Here is a 20276-nt window from a genome sequence, read left to right as displayed (position 1 = left end):
TGCTTCTTTTGTGATTCTCTCTGTATAGCTTTGCTTTTGCCAGTTATCCTAGGGTTCTGTCTATTTTCTTTCTTTTTTTTTTTGTATAGTTTTTAGCACTTGTTATCATTGGTGGAATTGTTTATTGGTTTTGTTGCTCTCTTCTTTATTTTTTTATTTTTAATATTTTTTTATTATTTATTTTAATAACTTTATTTAATTTAATTAATTAATTAAATTTTCTTTCTTTCTTCCTTTCTTTTTTTTCTCCCTTTTCTTCTGAGCTATGTGGATGATAGGGTCTTGGTGCTCCGGCCGGGTGTCAGGCGTGAGCCTCTGAGGTGGGAGAACCGAGTTCAGGACATTGGTCCACCAGAGACCTCCCAGCCCCACGTAGTATCAAATGGTGAAAGCTCTCCCAGAGATCCATCTCAATGCTAAGACCCAGCTCCACTCAACAACCAGCAAGCTCCAGTGCTGGACACCCCATGCCAAACAACTAGCAAGACAGGAATACAACCCCACCCATTAGCAGAGAGGCTGCCTAAAATCATAATAAGCTCACAGACACCCCAAAACATACCACCAGACACGGTCCTGCCCACCAGAAAGACAAGATCCAGCCTCATCCACCAGAACACAGACACCAGTCCACTCCACCAGGAAGCCCACACAACCGACAGAACCAACATTACACACTAGGGGCAGACACCAAAAACAACAGGAATTACAAACCTGCAGCCTGCGAAAAGGATACCACAAACACAGTAAGTTAAGCAAAATGAGAACACAGAGAAACACAGGGTAGATGAAGGAGCAAGGTAAAAACCCACCAGACCAAACAAATGAAGAGGAAATAGGCAGTCTACCTGAAAACGAATTCAGAGTAATGATAGTAAAGATGATCCAAAATCTTCAAAATAGAATGGAGAAAATACAAGAAACGTTTCACAAGGACCAAGAAGAACTAAAGAGCAAACAATAATGAACAACACAATAAATGAAATTTAAAATTCTCTGTAAGGAATCAATAGCAGAATAACTGAGGCAAAAGTATGGATAAGTGACCTGGAAGATAAAATAGTGGAAATAACTACCACAGAGCAGAAAAAAGAAAAAAGAATGAAAAGAATTGAGGACAGTCTCAGAGACGTATGGGACAACATTAAATGCACCAACATTCAAATTATAGGGGTCCCAGAAGAAGAGATAAAGAAAGGGACTGAGAAAATATTTAAAGAGATGATAGTTGAAAACTGCCCTAACATGGGAAAGGAAATATTGAATAAACTCCAGGAAGCACAGAGAGTCCCATACAGGATAAATCCAAAGAGAACCACGCCAAAACACATACTAATCAAACTATCAAAAACTAAATACAAAGAAAAAATATTAAAAGCAGCAAGAGAAAAGCAACAAATAACATACAAGGGAATCCCCATAAGGTTAACAACTGATTTCTCAGCAGAAACTCTGCAAACCAAAGGATGTGGCAGGACCTATTTAAAGTGATGAAAGGGAAAAACCTACAACCAAGATTACCCTACCCAGCAAGGATCTCATTCAGATTCAGGGGAGAAATTAAAACCTTTACAGACAAGCAAAAGCTAAGAGAATTCAGCACCACCAAACCAGCTTTACAACAAATGCTAAAGGAACTTCTATAGGCAGGAAACACAAAAGAAGGAAAAGACCTACAATAAAAAACCCAAAACAATTAAGAAAATGGTAACAGGAACATACATATCGATAATTACCTTAAATGTAAATGGATTAAATGCTCCAACCAAAAGACCCAGACTGGCTGAATGAATACAGAAACAAGACCCATATATATGCTGTCTACAAGAGACCCACTTCAGACCTAGGGACACATACAGACTGAAAGTGAGGGGATGGAAAAAGATATTCCATGCAAATGGAAATCAAAAGAAAGCTGGAGTAACAATTCTCATATCAGACAAAATAAACTTTAAAATAAAGCCTATTATAAGAGACATCGAAGGGCACTACATAATGATCAAGGGATCAACCCAAGAAGAAGATATAACAATTGTAAATATTTACGCACCCAACATAGGAGCACCTACATACATAAGGCAAATACTAACAGCCATAAAAGGGGAAACTGACAGTAACACAATCATAGTAGGGGACGTTAACACCCCACTTTCACCAATGGACAGATCATCCAAAATGAAAATAAATAAGGAAATACAAGCTTTAAATGATACATTAAACATGATAGACTTAATTGATATTTATAGGACAGTCCATCCAAAAACAACAGAATACTTTCTTCTCAAGTGCTCATGGAACATTCTCCAGGATAGATCATATATTGGGTCACAAATCAAGCCTTGGTAAATTTAAGAAAACTGAAATCATATCAAGTATCTTTTCCGACCACACGCTATGAGACTAGGTATCAATTATAGAAAAAAATCTGTTAAAAATACAAAAACATGGAGGCTAAACAATACACTGCTAAATAACCAAGAGATCACTGAAGAAATGAAAGAGGAAATCAAAAAATACCTAGAAACAAATGACAATGAAAACATGACAACCCAAAACCTATGGCATGCGGCAAAAGCAGTTGTAAGAGGGAAGTTTATAGCAATACAATCCTACCTCAAGAAACAAGAAACACATCAAATAAACAACCTAACCTTACAACTAAAGCAATTAGAGAAAGAAGAACAAAACAATGCCAAAGTTAGCAGAAGGAAAGAAATCATAAAGATCAAATTAGAAATAAATGAAAAAGAAATGAAGAAAACGATAGCAAAGATTAATAAAACTAAAAGCTGGTTCTTTGAGAAGATAAAGAAAATTGACAAACCATTAGCCAGACTCATCAAGATAAAAAGCGAGAAAACTCAAATCAATAGAATTAGAAATGAAAAAGGAGAAGTAACCACTGACACTGTAGAAATACAATGGATCATGAGAGATTACTACAAGCAACTATATGCCAATAAAATGGACAATCTGGAAGAAATGGAAAAATTCTTAGAAAAGCACAACCTTCTGAGCCTGAACCAGGAAGAAAGAGAAAATATAAACGGACCAATCACAAGCACTGAAATTGAAACTGTGATTAAAAATCTTCCAGCAAACAAAAGCCCCGGACCAGACGGCTTCACAGGTGAATTCTATCAAACATTTAGAGAAGAGCTAACACCTATCCTTCTCAAACTCTTCCAAAATATAGCAGTGGGACGAACACTACCAAACTTATTCTACGAGGCCATCATCACCCTGATGTCAAAAGATGTCACAAAAAAAGAAAACTACAGGCCAACATCACTGATCAACATAGATGTAAAAATCCTCAACAAAATACTAGCAAACAGAATGCAACAGCACATTAAAAGGATCATATGGGCTTCCCTGGTGGTGCAGCGGTTGAGAATCCGCCTGCCAATGGAGGGGACATGGGCTCGAGCCCTGGTCTGGGAAGATCCCACATGCCGCGGAGCGGCTAGGCCCGTGAGCCACAACTACTGAGCCTGTGCGTCTGGAGCCTGTGCTCCGCAACAAGAGAGGCCGCGATAGTGAAAGGCCCACGCACTGCGATGAAGAGTGGCCCCCGCTTGCCGCAACTAGAGAAAGCCCTTGCACAGAAACAAAGACCCAACACAGCCAAAAATAAATAAATAAATAAATAAATAAATAAATAAGCTCATTTAAAAAAAAAAAAAAGGATCATACACCATGATCAAGTCGGGTTTATCCCAGGAATGCAAGGATTCTTCAATATAAGTAAATCAATCGATATGATACACCATATTAACAAACGGAAGGAGAAAAAACATATGATCATCTCACTAGATGCAGAAAAAGCTTTCAACAAAATTAACACCCATTTATGATAAAAACCCTCCAAAAAGCAGGCATAGAGGGAACTTATCTCAATAAAATAATGGCCATATATAACAAACCCACAGCCAACATCATCCTCAATGGTGAAAAACTGAAACCATTTCCAGTAAGATCAGGACCAAGCAAGGTTGCCCACTCTCACCACTATTATTCAACATAGTTTTGGAAGTTTTAGCCACAGCAATCAGAGAAGAAAAAGAAATAAAAGGAATCCAAATCGGAAAAGAAAAAGTAAAGCTGTCATTGTTTGCAGATGACATGATACTATACATAGAGAATCCTAAAGATGCTAGCAGAAAACTACTAGAGCTAATCAATGAATTTGGTAAAGTTGCAGAATACAAAATTACTGCACAGAAATCTCTTGCATTCCTATACACTAATGATGAAAAATCTGAAAGAGAAATTAAGGAAACATTCCCATTTACCACTGCAACAAAAACAATAAAATACCTAGGAATAAACCTACCTAAGGAGACAAAAAACCTGTATGCAGAAAACTATAAGACACCGATGAAAGAAATTAAAGATGATACAAAGAGATGGAGAGATATACCATGTTCTTGGACTGGAAGAATCAACATTGTGAAAATGACTATACTACCCAAAGCAATCTACAGATTCAATGTAATCCCTATCAAACTACCAATGGCATTTTTCACAAAACTAGAACAAAAAATTTCACAATTTGTATGGAAACACAAAAGACCCTGAATAGCCAAAGCAATCTTGAGAAAGAAAAACGGAACTAGAGGAATCAGGCTCTGTGACTTCAGACTATACTACAAAGCTACAGTAATCAAGACAGTATGGTAGTGGCACAAAAAGAGAAATACAGATCAATGGAACAGGATAGAAAGCCCAGAGATAAACCCATGCACGTATGGTCACCTTATCTTTGATGAAGGAGGCAAGAATATAATGGAGAAAAGACGGCCCCTTCAATAAGTGGTGCTGGGAAAACTGGACAGCTACATGTAAAGGAATGAAATTAGAACACTCCCTAACACCATACACAAAAATAAACTCAAAATGGATTAAAGACCTAAATGTAAGGCCAGACACTATTAAACTCTTAGAGGAAAACATAGGCAGAACACTCTATGAGATAAATCACAGGAAGATCCTTTTTGACCTACCTCCTAGAGAAATGGAAATAAAAACAAAAATAAACAAATGGGACCTAATGAAACTTAAAAGCTTTTGTACAGCAAAGGAAACCATACACAAGACGAAAAGACAACCCTCAAAATGGGAGAAAATATCTGCAAACAAAGAAATGGACAAATGATTAATCTCCAAAATATACAAGCAGCTCATGCAGCTCAATACTAAAAAAACAAACAACCCAATCCAAAAATAAGCAGATGACCTAAATAGACATTTCTCCAAAGAAGATATACAGATTGCCAACAAACACATGAAAGGATGCTCAACATCTTTAATCATTAGAGAAATGCAGATCAAAACTACAATGAGTTATCACCTCACACCAGTCAGAATGGCCATCATCAAAAAATCCACAAACAATAAATGCTGGAGAGGGTGTGGAGAAAAGGGAACCCTCTTGCACTGTTGGTGGGAATGTAAACTGATACAGCCAGTATGGAGAACAGTATGGAGGTTCCTGAAAAAACTAAAAATAGTACTAACATACGACCCTGCAATCCCACTACTGGGCATATACCCTGAGAAAACCATAATTCAAAAAGAGTCATGTACTACAATGTTCATTGCAGCTCTATTTACAGTAGCCAGGACATGGAAGCAACCTAAGTGTCCATCGACAGATGAATGGATAAAGAAGATGTGGCACATATATACAATGGACTATTACTCAGCCATATAAAGAAATGAAATTGAGTTATTTGTAGTGAGGTGGATGGACCTAGAGTCAGTCATACAGAGTGAAGCAAGTGAGAAAGAGAAAAACAAATACCGTATGCTAACACATATATATGGAATCTAAAAAAAAAAAAAAAAAAAGAAAATATGGTTCTGAAGAACCTAGGGGCAGGACAGGAATAAAGATGCAGACGTAGAGAATGGACTTGAGGATACGGGGAGGGGGAAGGGTAAGCTGGGACGAAGTGAGAGAGTGGCATGGACATATATACACTACCAAATGTAAAATAGATAGCTAGTGGGAAGCAGGCGCATAACACAGGGAGATCAGCTCGGTGCTTTGTGACCACCTAGAGGGGTGGGATAGGGAGGGTGGGAGGGAGACGCAAGAGGGAGGAGATATGGGGATACGTGTATAAGTATAGCTGATTCACTATGTTATACAGCAGAAACTAACACACCATTATAAAGCAATTATACTCCAATAAAGATGTTAAAAATAAATAAAGTTTAGCTGCCAAGTAAAAGCAAAATAATCCCCCACACCCAAAAAAGCATTTTACATAAAATATGAATGTTTAAGAAAATGAAAAATAATAGCTCACAGAACAACATGTTTAGATTTAGCTCAGAGAAACTCACCACCACTTCTTAAACATGTATCTTAGGAAAGACACACCATAAGACAGTAGATAGTATGAAAATTCATCCAAGGATATGTAAGTTCTTTTATTTAAATGCAAGTGAGAAAGAGAAAACAAATATCGTATATTAACGCATACATGTGGAATCTAGAAAAATGGTACAGATGAACCTATTTGTAGGGCAGGAATAAAGACGCAGACATAGAGAACGGATGCGTGGACACAGCGGGGGTGGGGGAAGGGGAGGGTGGATGAACTGGGAGATTAGGTTTGACATAAATACACTACCATGTGTAAAAAAGACAGCTAGTGGGAACCTGCTGTATAGCTCAGGGAGCTCAGCTCAGTGCTCTGTGATAATCTAGATGGGTGGGATGGGGGGTGGGAGGGAGGTCCAAGAGGAAGGGGATATATGTATACATATAGCTGATTCACTTCATTGTACAGTAGAAACACAGCATTGTAAATCAATTATAATCTGATTAAAGAAATGTAACTGGTTAATTTCTTAGGCCAAATGTTCATGAGTTATGTCCTCCACATTGACCCCTAATCTTACAATATATTTAGTTTGGTACTCCACTGAATAAATTTGTATAAGCTGGCACACAAATGTAAATTATAAGTAACATAAAGATACAATTTTACTAAGTTACCTCCTCTTTTTTGTTTTCAAGATTACATTTAAGCTCGAGAATTTCATTTCCTTTATCTCTGCCGAGAGCCAGAAGTTCATCAGTTTTGGTCTTCAACTCTGTATTCAGCCAAGTATTCTGATTATGTAACAACTCTTTTTCTTGCTCCAAGCGTTTTTCTCGATACTAAGGAAATCCAAGAAAAAAAGGTTTACAGTTAAATATAATATACGGTTATTCAAAAGCTTTTGTGTGTAGCTAAGGTACACAAGCAGAACTTTTACAACAGAAATAAGTATTTGCATGGACTCTTAACAGAAAAGAGAATCAGGTAAGAACAATATGAAACAAACATCATATAAGCAAAACAGTTCAATTAAAACTGTCTTAAAACTTAATTCCCTGATATTAAAAAAATGTAGCTTTTAATTCCTTTATAGATAACTTGCTTATATTTAACATTTAATTTAGGTGAGTTTTAATCAAAAGTTGTATTTTGTGCATTAGAAATTATTTGTTTCTCACCTTAACAGAAACCTCAGAAGCTTGAAGTTCATCCAATTTTAACTGAAGCTCACCCTTTGTTGCATTGCTTTCTTTAAGTTTTTCATTTAGACGTTTAACATCCTCTAGAAGGGTCAGAAGAGAATGTGAAAATGACTAATGAATGGTCAGAGGAACCAAACATCAAAAATGCATCTCTAGGAATACAAATATTTATATAAGTAGTTCTCAACTCTTCTATTTTAACTTGTTTCTGCCACACTTAATCACAAATTTAAACAAATAGATGATGAAGCCAAATTCACGCATCCAACCAAACATGTAAATTATACTGGCTATCTTATTTTAAATGCAGTATCTAAAGCTAAATATACAACATTAACATTAATTTTCCTCATATTAACCAAAGGTCTATTAAAATTTCACAAATTAGTCATTTCTTAAGTTAAAAAGCAATGATACACATCAAAACCTTACATTCAAAACAGCAGGAATATACATGCTTAATTTTTTTTGTATTCCTTACGTGAAGGTTTTTATGAAAAAATTTAATTTTACCTACCCATTAGCTGATCAAAATCATCAACAAATACTTTGAATTAATTTTTCTGAGAATAGAATAGTTACTAATTGACTATTATTGTACAGTAACATAAGTATTTGAAAATTCTTCCTTCAGTAGAAATAAAAATTCTGAAAAATCTTATAAAAAGGAACCAAAGGGAACTGGATACCATTAAACTGCTTAAGAGTCACATTCACTTGAATACATCAACTGTATTACATATTATATTCTATGTCTAAATATCTTATATTCTTGCTTCCTAATTCTTTCAGCCTGTGCTTTTAAATATGGGCTCTCCTTTTAGGTTCTTATATTGAGTGCTTGTGGACAGCTTACACCAGCAAGGGTGTCTGTATGAAACGAAGGAGTTCAAGCCTCTACAACTGAACATCTAAACAGTTTCCAATTTGATACTATAAATAATACTGTAGTACATAAACCTTGGTCCAAATTCTTTCAGATGTTTTTCATTTGTGTACTTGTCTATAGACACCTCTTTAAGTGCTCAGAATGATCTAGAGATAAATGAGTAGGAGAAACAATAGGATATTACTCTGAACTCTATTCTGAGCTATGACAAACACCAGCTAATAGAAATGGACTGGGGATTAAATCTTAGCACTGTCAGAAGAGAAAGGAAAGAGTGAAGTTAGAGACTAAGGTCCTTGTTCATACCTGTCAAATATTCAAGTTCTTGAGATAGTCTCTCATTGGTTCTAATTAAGTCTCTTTTCTCAGCTTCTAATTCTTCCTTTGTCCTTGTAAACTGGCTCTGTCATATAAAGGAGTAAGCATAAAACATTTAAATAAGAAAATCAAGTTGATCAAATATATAGAAATGAACATGGAATTGGCACCTTAGTTAACATTAGCAGTGGTTTAAAAATGGTTGGTTTTCTTACTTATGGCTTATATATCAAAATGTTTAAAAACTACCCATAATCTCAACACTTCTGTTCATATTTTGGGTTTTTTTTTTTTTTAATTTTATTTATTTATTTATTTATTTATGGCTGTGTTGGGTCTTCGTTTCTGTGCAAGGGCTTTCTCCAGTTGCGGCAAGCGGGGGCCACTCTTCATTGCGGTACGCGGGCCTCTCACTATTGCAGCCTCTCCTGCTGCGGAGCACAGGCTCCAGACGCGCAGGCTCAGTAATTGTGGCTCATGGGCCCATTTGCTCCGCGGCATGTGGGATCTTCCCAGACCAGGGCTCGAACCCGTGCCCCTGCACTGGCAGGCAGATTCCCAACCACTGCGCCACCAGGGAAGCCCCCATATTTTGGGTTTTTAAAAATTATTCTTCCTAGACTCACAAAAAAATTTCCCATGTCACTTTTTAATCACTTGGAAGTGTCATATAATTATATAATTACTTCAACAAGCCTTTATAAGAAACTTAACTTACTTCTAATTTTTGCTGTTATAAAATAAAACTTTAATGAATATCACTGCATCTTGGTTCAAATTATTTCTCAAGAAAGATCCCCAGAAACAGAATTATTTAAAACTCTTAATATATTTTGTCAAATTGCTTTGCAGCAAGACAATGGCAATTTATAGGCTTTTCTTTAAGTCATAATTGCCAATCTCAAGCCACTTATGCCAGAAGTGAAGATTATGCTTAAAAAAAAAAAAAAAGGAGAAAAAAAAATCAGTGTTAACATAGGGAGGTGAAAAATAATTACCTTGTTGCATTATCTGCATTTTTCTGATTACAAGTGATGTAGAATAATATTTCATATTGCTATTGGCTATTTGTACAGCTTCCTGTCTGGTTTAAAAACCTTTGCCCATTTCCCCCTTTGAATAATTTTTCTTATAATTTGAAAAGCAGTCATGTATTAAGAATATATATAGTCATATTTTTATTGAGAAAATACTTTCTATGATTTATTTGCTTTTTAATTCTTTTTATGTAGAAAATTTTAAATTTCTATTGGATCAAGTCTATCACTCTTTCCCACTATAAGTGTCTTCCATATATCAAATATCTTTTAAACTCAAATCAAACACAAATTTTTAAAAAGCAATGGCAAGAGTCTAAAGGTCTATCTGATCAAAGAATCACTGGGTATGACCACTTTATTAAACAAACTGGCCCGCAATTCTTGTAATCATATTCAATCTGTTATTCTTAATCACTACTCTAAGGAAATGATTACCAATGTGGATTCACACATATCCCCAACTGTACCACAATACTGGAAATAATGCCTAGGCAATAGTAAGCATTAAATAGATAATTTCTAAAAGAATGGAAGGAAGATAGGTAGGTCAGTGGGTGAGTGGGTGGATAGACAGATGGATCTATGAATATTTATCCTACTTACAGATTTATGGCACTTTACTTATAATGCAAAAGAAAATTTTTTTAATTCATGACTTAAGAGCTACACAGCTAAAAGCAAGTGTTTTTTTTTTTTTTTTTTTAATTTATTTTTTTAATTTATTTATTTATGGCTGTGTTGGGTCTTCATTTCTGTGAGAGGGCTTTCTCTAGTTGCGGCAAGCGGGGGCCACTCTTCATCGCGGTGCGCGGGCCTATCACTATCGCGGCCTCTCTTGTTGCGGAGCACAGGCTCCAGACGCGCAGGCTCAGTAGTTGTGGCTCACGGGCCCAGTTGCTCCGCGGCATGTGGGATCTTCCCAGACCAGGGCTCGAACCCGTGTCCCCTGCATTAGCAGGCAGATTCTCAACCACTGCGCCACCAGGGAAGCCCGCAAGTGTTTTTTTATATCAAGAACTTACCTATTCTAATAAGTAAAAGGAATATCCAATCAATCATTAAAACATAAAATCCTATTAAGGAATTTATGTATATACATTTTTGTTAGTAGCTTCTCCTAACTGAACATATTTCATCTTCCCACTGACTAAATAACCAATAAGCACAATCAGAATAAAAAACTTCCTCAAGTATCAGGTTTATAAGTAGCTTTATTCACAGGAATAACTTTTACCTGAATGGCAATATTGCGATCCTGAGCCACTTCAAGTTCTTTGTTTTTCTCAGTTAGCGCCTTCAGTTGACTGTCTGGATAAAAGGAATTTTATGAACACACGTACATAAGCTTAAAATTTGCGATGACAGTTTGTATTCAACGGCCACCCATACACATTTTGAAATTAAGAAACTGAGTTTCAGAAAGGTTGAGCTGCACAACACTGCGTTCCAAATTCGTGAGTACAACCCAAATTTACTGTATTTCTAGTACAAATTTTTAAATATGTTATCCTGTCTTCAAAATAATATTTGTGATCATTTTAGCCAACATTTTTAGGAAAAAGTATATGCAATTACCAATTTCCTTATTTTTCAATGACATCTTCTAAGTCAATCATAAAAAAGTGAATTAATTGTATTTGCAAATTTAAAAATTAAGTGAAAAAAGACAAAATCAAGAGAATAAATAATAACATTTAAACTACATGAAATGTATGCAGAGTAAATCACAATAATGGATAACTGTAATTCAGCTGGTTTACCACGTTAAAAAGAGCTATGCTTGATACTGAATTTTCAGTCCCACAATCTCCACTCATAATGGGCTATCTCCCTTATAGTTTCTCTTCTAAACATATTCCAATAATTAGGAAGAGTATACTTTCTGAAACTTTCTTCCACTGAAACACGTCTATGTTATGTGCTGGTAATTTAATGAACAAATACATTATTATTACTTCCAAGTTAAACAATTCGTTTATTAAAAGAAAAACAAAAAACCTGCTAAATTTGTCCAAATTTTCTATGTCGTTTTAATGTTATTTACTGCTTCCAAACTAAAAAAATATAAAAATATAAACTGTACACCCCAGGAAGGCATGTCTATCTAGGTTTATCCCCATCTTCTCCTCCCTCTCCCTTTTCCAGATCTCATAAAAGAAGCTGGGGTCACAGTCATTTTCTTGAAATTTTTTAGCACTATTGCTCTACAAACCTTTTCTTTTAATGCCAAGACAAAACTATGTACAGGTGATAAATCAGATGTAGCTACTCAAGTATTCATACCCTCATTACACATGTATATATACCATCATATGTATACGTCACATGTTTTAAAAATGAGATGTGCCAAAATTAGTTGAAAAGGGTTTTGACTCAAACATACAGCCGATGGGCATGGACTTGGTTAAGAAAGAAGACTAATGTTTCAGCCATTCTCTTGATTATTAGCTTCTTGCATTCCCAATGAAATTAAAATCCAGCTATACCTAATAACAAATATTATGTCCCTACTCTATAAAGATCTTCCTGACATTCACTTTTTTCTCTGTAAACAAGGCACATAAAAACACATCATCCTCCCAAGAAATGTCAGGACCTTTAAGATCTTGTGTACTTTCTAGGACTTAATGATGTAAGAAAATTAATTAAGAAGAAAAATAGCTGTTCATCTTTCAATGGAATTAGGCCTTAAAGAGAAAATTACATCCTGAGGTTCATAAGTAGTTATAAATATCATAACAAGAGTTAAAACTTGAATATAATAATGTAACTAATAGACTTTAATTTTTCAACAACATAAAAATAACTAAGTCACTCTCTTTACTTTTTCAGTGGGATAATGCTTTAGCCTTTTCAAAATGCTTTCATATATACCTCATTTGACCTGTACAGCTGTTTAAGTAGATAGACAAGTGGTTCTAGCCATTTTATAAACAATAATCAAACACTGTTATGATTTACATATGACATAAGAGTTTTTTTTTTTTTTTAACTTTTCCCCCCCCCCAATTATTAATTTATTTATTTATGGCTGTGTTGGGTCTTCGTTTCTGTGCTAGGGCTTTCTCTAGTTGTGGCAAGCGGGGGCCACTCTTCATCGTAGCACGCAGGCCTCTCGCTATCACGGCCTCTCTTGTTGCAGAGCACAGGCTCCAGACGTGCAGGCTCAGTAATTGTGGCTCACGGGCCTAGTTGCTCCGCGGCATGTGGGATCTTCCCAGACCAGGGCTCGAACCCGTGTCCCCTGCATTGGCAGGCAGATTCTCAACCACTGCGCCACCAGGGAAGCCCGACATAAGAGTTTTTAATAGCAGTCAGAATTAGAACCCATGCCTCCTGACCATTAAAGCCCTGTCCTCTTTCAAAGTCTTTACCATTGACTGAAAAAAAATCACACTGAAAGAAAAAAACATAATATTACCAGAAATGAAAACAAGGACAATCACTATTTTCATATATAGTAAATAAATGTTTCCAAAGCATACAAAGGAGTATCTGAAGATCTCAATACTCCAATATTAGAAAGATATAATTAAATACTTACTGAGCTTCTCCAGCTCAAGCCGCAAGCTTTGGCACTCTCGGGTTTCATTCACAAGTCTCTCCTGACTGTGGGACAGCCTCTTCTCTATCTCAAAGTACTGTTGTTCTACAGATGATCAGAGGGAAAAAAAAAAAAAATCAAACATACATGTACACACTGTCAATACTGCTACTTATTTTTGATAACCTTGATTTTAAAATTTAAGACATAGTATTGGAACCCACACTGCAAATAAGAGAGAATTTGAGTAAAGATAAATAGATCAAGTACAGAAAAGGACTTTAATCCAACATTTCCAACCGACATATGTAAAATGACAAAAGAAAATAAGGCCTGAGAGGGTTTTAACAAATTATTTTTCTGCCTATTCCACAAGATTATGAGATTCTTCAAGGCAGGCAACATGTCTCATTTATCATAGTATTTCCCCCACACATCAGTAGACTTCTTAGCATAAAGCAGACCCAAAAAATATATTTATTAAATGGAGAAAAAATTATTTAGGTTAAAAACTGCTTTGCTTTAAAAAGGTTTGTCTTAAGATAGCCAAAATAATGCCTGAACATATAAAATTACTAAATTTATGTAAAAATAAACATGTTAACTTTCCAAGGGAAGCGACCGATAGTGTACTGTTCAGCACATTAGAAGCACATAGAAGACGCTCAATATTTATTGTGTAAATTAACACATAGAATGCAGGGTACTATATTCAGTGTTGGGATTCAGAGAATTAATTTTCAACATCAATTCTGCTTGGTAATTTTATTTATTTTTTTAAAATGAAAACTTCTTCAGAATTTTCAATCCACTTAGCAAAAACCAGTTACCAGTCCCGCACCGCCCCCCCACCAAAAAAACCTGGTAAACCAAGACACACAACCTGGTAAACCAAGACACACAACAGACGGTTTGTATTTTACTAATGGTAATTACTATGCTCTTAATCTTTCTTCAACGATATTCAAGTCACCATTGTGAGGTACTTTCTTATCTGAGGGTCTACTACTACAGGTATTTATAAGGTCTTAATATATTTTCTATCAAACTCCAACTTTTAGAAAGAAGTCGGATACGTTAAACATTTACTGCACGTGCACTGTGTTTCCAGCGCTGTCTTATGCACCTACTCGTTTTTGTGAACACAAAACGCACCAGAGCGAGACGGACTCAGAACAAGTGCAGAAAGTTATCATTAAAGACATAGGCCTTTGAAGGCAGATGACTAGAAAACAGAGCAGAAATTACTATCATTTAACGTGCAACATACAGACAGGGTACTCTAGGCTTAGAAGAGTTAGGAGTCGCAGACCCCTAGCCCGGTGTAAACAGACCCAAATCTTCACAATTTCTGTTTGCCGGACGTTAGGCGTCCCTAAATGAGACCACCCTAATTACAAAGAAAACAGGAACTCAATGTGGATTCACATTTTAAAAACAAACAAAACAGGCTCCTTCGTATCAAACTGTGAAGGAAGCAGTTACGAGAAGGCCTATGGTGTCCACGGAGCCGGAGAAGCGATGAAGCCGTGAAGCCGTGGACGGGGCGAGCTTGCAAGGGGAGGAGACCAGCCATCACTGGGGTCGCGCCCAGAAACAAGGGCGGGAAGAGCGTCGCACTTACCGCTCTCCACCTTAAATTTCTCGTGCCGCCCCTTGAGGCCATCGATCTCGGACTGCTGGTCAGCAAGGAACTTCTCAAGTTTGTTCTGGACCGACTTAGGCAGCTTGTTCAGTTCTGTGCGCTCCAGGACTTGCTGCAACACCGCCGCCATGTCGATCGGGCCGGGGACCGCGGCGGCGGCGGCGGCCGCGGCCGACGGAGCAGAAACGGAGAAGAAAGGCGAAGACCAAGAGGACCCAGAAGCGTGGGCTGCTGCCTCCGCCACCTCGCTCGGTGGCTCGCGCGCGCCCGCCCGACGGAGACTCCCACGGCGGGACCCTGGGAAATCGAGTCCCGCGTTAACCGCTGCACCGGACGCGCCGCAGCGCCCGCGTCCGCAGTGCGCGCGCAACCACCGGAAGCTGTGTACCCTGGGAATACGAGTTCAGAGGCAGCCTCTGACCCCTGTCGTGCACTCCGCTTTCCGGCCCCCTTTTCCACCCGCTTCTAGCCGCCTAGGCTTCTGGGAAACGTAGTTTTTCCCAATCCCTTCCGTGAGCCCAATTCCGCACCACCAAGTCCGCTTCCTCCTTTCTCCCCGCCCCCCGGCTCTCCTTGCCTGTCGCGCGACCACTTATCCGCGAGGTGGCGCCACATAATACCCGTTAACCTACGTTCCTCCCTGAAGAGGAGAGCGACCTTACCGTCATAGCTCCGGGATGCCATGGGTCGTCCTCTTTGGCGGCTTTTAGACACTGGGCCGCTAGAGGGCATCGGTCCCAGCAGGGCCGGCCGGCAGACGCCGGGCTACCGCCACGCTCTTAATGGCGCCCGGAAGGGGGCGGGGTGGCGACCGCAGTCGCTTTGGCTGAGGCGCTGCTGTGAAAGCAGGGGGCCAGCGTGCGTCATCAATCTGAGCCACCTGACTCCAGAGACCACGGGTGTGGAGTAGGAAGTGAGGTGCGGGAAGTTCGTCGCTTTCTGATGAATTCATTGACTGTGGAATTGGGACCGGAGACGAATCTGGTCCCTGGAGGCTGGTACTTGCACTCTAAACACCTTTCTCAGGTGGTCTGACAGTTCGACTGAGTTGTCTGCCACGCGTGCACAGTCTGAGTACAGGTGAGTCAGCCTGAGGATGGAATCCGTGTGTGTGTGTGTGTGTGTGTGTGTGTGCACTCGGGCACAGAGAACTGCCTTTTCAAGGAGGACAGAAAGGGATAGAGTGTAGGAAACATATGGACGGTCACTCCTGTACGACACACTCAAGTCCAGTTGTGAGACTTACTTAGATTTTTTGGTTTTTTGGTGGCGGAGTTGGTAACAGTGATTTAATAGGAATTTAAGGAGCTCGGTTTATTTTCCAGGAAGAGGATTTTAAAAAACCAAGAGGAGTTTGAGTGTAGCTTTTATTTGTGTTTTAAGGTAACGTTACAGAAAATGTTGCCTTGTGTTTATATTGTTAAAATTGAAAAACTGTTGGAACGGAAGTTGTTAAACACGTTCCTTCTTAAAAACCACTTCTCACCCTGCCACCATAACAGAGCTACTTGTTTCCAAATTGTAGTTCTGTGACTTCTAAGCTGAATCCGTAGATTATTTCATGTTTGATTACTCTTCTAAAAGAATTTGTTAAATTCTTTATTGAAAATAAAGCATTCCTAATGTCATCCTCCCTACAATTCCCACAGTAGCAGACCTTTGAGACTAGCAGTAAGGAGCTTAAGGTTGTTTCTTTCCCCCAAAATATTTTATATAAGCACTTTAATTAAGGTTGCTTGTATGTGCAGTACTGTATTATGTCCTAGGGCCACAATATTATCATCATTGATCTACCATTTGGAAAACGCAGATGTTCTGTACTTGGACTTCGAGAATCCTAAAATTAGGTTTTCCGACCTGCTATGATCCAAATTCTTTATTTTGTAGACTAGGAAACCAGAGTCCAGGGAAGTTGAGTGGTCTCAAGTCAGCGTTTGGACAACTTGCAAAGCTTCTGCTGATACACAGCATTTCAGGAAAAATTGAACTGTGTAAGAGAAGATCTACATTTTTATTAGTGTCCTTTATAAAGTATGGTTAGCTACATTTCAAAGTTTTGAAGGAGCACTAAAGAAAAAAAATATACGACAGTCAACCAGATTTCATAACCCAAAGATTTTCATCTTTCTGTTGCATTCAGTTTCTTACACATTAATGTGACTAGTAGATGACACCTTGGAAAAAGTAAGATTAGAAAGTTACATATCATAACCTTGGAGTCACTGTTAACTGCTATTTCTTGTAAGAATTAAGAATTATTTAGGGCAGAAGGAAAAGGAGTAGAATAGCATGATGAAGTAGAAGAAAGTTTAATACACAGAAATGCATACCTTAGGGTGGTAAAAGTGGAAGGCCCTTAACTTTTTAGAGGCATTAATGATTTACACAGGCAGTCCTAGACTTCACCAAAAAAAAAAAGTGCAAACCTGAGAGCTAAGAAGAAATTTAATGCATTTTGAGACAAAACCAAACAGGAACTTTGGAAAAAGACCATCTAATAGGCCATTTCAAACTGGAAGCAATTCTCTGGGCTTTAGTTTTAGAGTAATGTAAATCATTGTGACTGGCAGTTTATTTTACTGATGTCAGATAAGCCACCTCAGCACATCTAGAGTTGCCTGGACTTTGTTGTCCTGAATAAGATTGGAATTTTTTTTGCAGGACCTAAGTGACTATTACCGCTATTCAGAATGCTGCAACTGTGTTTCTTCAGTCTCTCTGTGGCTATTTTATAGCTTTTTGGAATCATGTCTTTACATTTGTTTCTCCCACACTGAATGTGAACTCCTTGAGATCATCATTTATTATTTCCTACCTCTTTTATTCAGCATCTTTGATTTTAAGCTACAGAAACTCAAATCAAAGGAGCATGAGCCAGTAAGAGGAATATGCTGATTTTCATCCCAAAACTGGCGAGAGGGCAGAACAGGAGTCCCTCTTAGTGAAAGTTTAATTGAGAGACTGGGTATGACTCCTTAGTATGAGCACAGTATTTAAGAATCCTATTTAAGAAATGGATTTTAGAGCCAGACTGCCTGAAGTTAAATCCTACCTTTGCCACTTACCAGATTTGTCACTTGGGCAAGTTATGTTACCTTTTTTCGTTTCAGTTTCTAAATCTATAAAACAAGGGTGTATATATATCCCCTACCTCATGGGGGTTTTTCTGAATATTAAATGTCACCATATGTTAAGTACTTAGAACAATGCCTTACACAAAATGGAAGCGCTACAAATGTTTGTTATTACTGTATTGCTATTTGTCTACTTCCATCATTCCAGCTGTACTCTGAGTTCCTCAAGGGCAGAGGCCAAGTATTATTCATCTTCGTGCCATCCCACTTGGCACAATTTCTTGTGCATAGTGGTTCTTTATAGTGTGCTTACTGAATACATGAATTTGATTCCCTTTACCTCCCATTGAGCAACTCAGAAATTATCATCTTTTCTGTTTTAGAAATGAGTACAGTGAGGCTCAGCAGTAAATTACCAAAGATGATACAACTAAGGAGTAATAGATCTGAATGAGAAATCAGGTGTGTTGGCTACTAGTAGTTTAGTGTTCTCTTCTTTATCTGAGGTATGAGAGTAGGTTTTATCGCTCATGTCAACTCTGGTTGATTGGTAGTCATTTCCTGCAACACTCTGTTGAGAATTCTGAAGCTACATTCAAACTTTGCAAGAAAGAATACCCTATTGAATAAGCAATCACTGTAAGGTATGGGGTAGTATCAGGGTAGTACAACTTCTCTCTTTATACTACCCCCATGAGGAAAACATTGCAAATTATATTTTTTGCCTAAAAATGTTCTGTATTTTTTCTTGTAATTTAGGAGGTTGAATTAGTTCTTAATAATGGGAAGAACCTACATTGTAGAAGAGACTGTCGGCCAGTATCTTTCAAACATCAGTCTCCAAGGAAAAGCTTTTGTCTCTGGTCTTTTAATAGGACAGGTATGTATCTTTTCCTATGCATTTACTGATAAAGCAAATTTGTTGATTTAAAGTTAAAATATGCTATTTAACAATAAATTCAAGTTAGGGGATGGAGGGATGGAATGAAAAAGAAGAATGTAGCCCAGGTTTGCCCAAGTCAGAACACATTCCCTTTTGACAATGTAAAAGTAACTTATAAGGTAGAAACTGCAAAATTAGAATTCTACTGACCAGATTATTCACGTTTTATTGTCTTTCCAAAGTGACTTTTGCACCCCTTTAATCTTTAATTCCAGGTTGTCCAATTCTTTACAAAGGTAGCTTTTTACAATTTTATTTCTAGTTTGTCTTATTTCAGACTTGTAGCAAATATAGGTCATATATTTTATTGTATATTATCGTACCCATTTATTGAATTTTTTTTAAAATATTGATTCAGTGGAGATTGAGGGAAAGGGACTGGGAGAAATTTGGAAATTACACAAATTTTATTTCCCTCTTAGAGTTAAGGCTCAAAAATCAAACCAAAATGGAATGGATATTTGGACAGTTACTTTAAAAAGCATAAGCACCCACTGATTTATTATAATTGAAGGGAGAATGTGTTAATCAGGGACTTCCCTGGTGGCGCAGTGGTTGAGAATCTGCCTGCCAATGCAGGGGACGTGGGTTCGAGCCCTGGTCTGGGAAGATCCCACATGCCGCGGAGCAACTAGGCCCGTGAGCCACAACTACTGAGCCTGCGCGTCTGGAGCCTGTGCTCCGCAACAAGAGAGGCCGCGATAGTGAGAGGCCCGCGCACCACGATGAAGAGTGGCCCCCACTTGCCGCAACTAGAGAAAGCCCTCTCACAGAAATGAAGACCCAACACAGCCATAAAATATAAATAAATAAATAAATAAACAAATATGGTTAAGAAAAATATATTAAAAAAAAAAAAGAATGTGTTAATCAGCAGGGAGGACTTGTCAGCAGTACACAGAAATGAAAAAAGGAGAGTCACACAAACAAACTGGCTACATACATCTAAACACTATTTAGGGGAGAGTGTACTCTGGTCCAAAGATTAATTTTGAGGCCTAATAGCAAATAAAACCCTACTGGGGGCAGTTTTCTTTCTGGATATTTTAACATGATGGCTTAGAACCTTCAAATTGGATAATTAACTTGTTCTGATTCTATCCACATTCCCAAGCTACTTTCTCTTATAATTTGATGCCCTATGTTGCCTACTTATAAAGAATGCACCACGCAGAGGACTTGCATGTTCACATCCCTTCATGGTATTCTAGTTTTAGCATCATTCTGAATGATCTTAGGTAATGTCAGCGTAGCCCTGAGAGACAGGTACATTCTCAGAGTTT

The 20276-nt window shown here is 37.8% G+C and overlaps 2 protein-coding genes across 9 annotated transcripts in view; one reads left to right on the top strand and one right to left on the bottom strand.

Moving 5' to 3' along the window:
* TPR (translocated promoter region, nuclear basket protein) overlaps nt 1-15780 on the bottom strand; it is a 66868-nt gene extending 51088 nt beyond the window's left edge. For 4 of the 5 annotated variants that reach the window (XM_082401150.1, XM_082401152.1, XM_082401151.1 and 1 more), the window contains exons 1-7: nt 15639-15779; nt 14956-15273; nt 13332-13436; nt 11022-11095; nt 8736-8832; nt 7517-7620; nt 7013-7177 (exon numbers count right to left, since the gene is read on the bottom strand). In XM_082401150.1, the coding sequence (XP_082257276.1) occupies nt 7013-7177; nt 7517-7620; nt 8736-8832; nt 11022-11095; nt 13332-13436; nt 14956-15273; nt 15639-15708 (933 nt within the window). In that variant the 5' untranslated portion in view covers nt 15709-15779. Of the gene's footprint in view, nt 1-7012; nt 7178-7516; nt 7621-8735; nt 8833-11021; nt 11096-13331; nt 13437-14955; nt 15274-15638 lie in introns of all 5 variants that reach the window. The other variant, XM_082401154.1, reaches the window with a different exon arrangement.
* Nucleotides 15781-15901: 121 nt separating this feature from the next.
* ODR4 (odr-4 GPCR localization factor homolog) overlaps nt 15902-20276 on the top strand; it is a 39058-nt gene continuing 34683 nt past the window's right edge. For 2 of the 4 annotated variants that reach the window (XM_082401899.1, XM_082401901.1), the window contains exons 1-2: nt 15903-16056; nt 18810-18930. In XM_082401899.1, coding sequence (XP_082258025.1) covers nt 18832-18930 — 99 coding nt within the window. In that variant the 5' untranslated portion in view covers nt 15903-16056; nt 18810-18831. Of the gene's footprint in view, nt 16057-16863; nt 16968-18809; nt 18931-20276 lie in introns of all 4 variants that reach the window. The other 2 variants (XM_082401900.1, XM_082401902.1) reach the window with 2 other exon arrangements.

Source organism: Balaenoptera borealis (genome assembly GCF_965194805.1).
Source record: "Balaenoptera borealis genome assembly, chromosome: 1".
In the NCBI taxonomy this organism is placed as follows: domain Eukaryota; kingdom Metazoa; phylum Chordata; class Mammalia; order Artiodactyla; family Balaenopteridae; genus Balaenoptera; species Balaenoptera borealis.
Note: the sequence above shows the minus strand (reverse complement) of the source record. Positions and strands in the feature narration are given on the sequence as shown.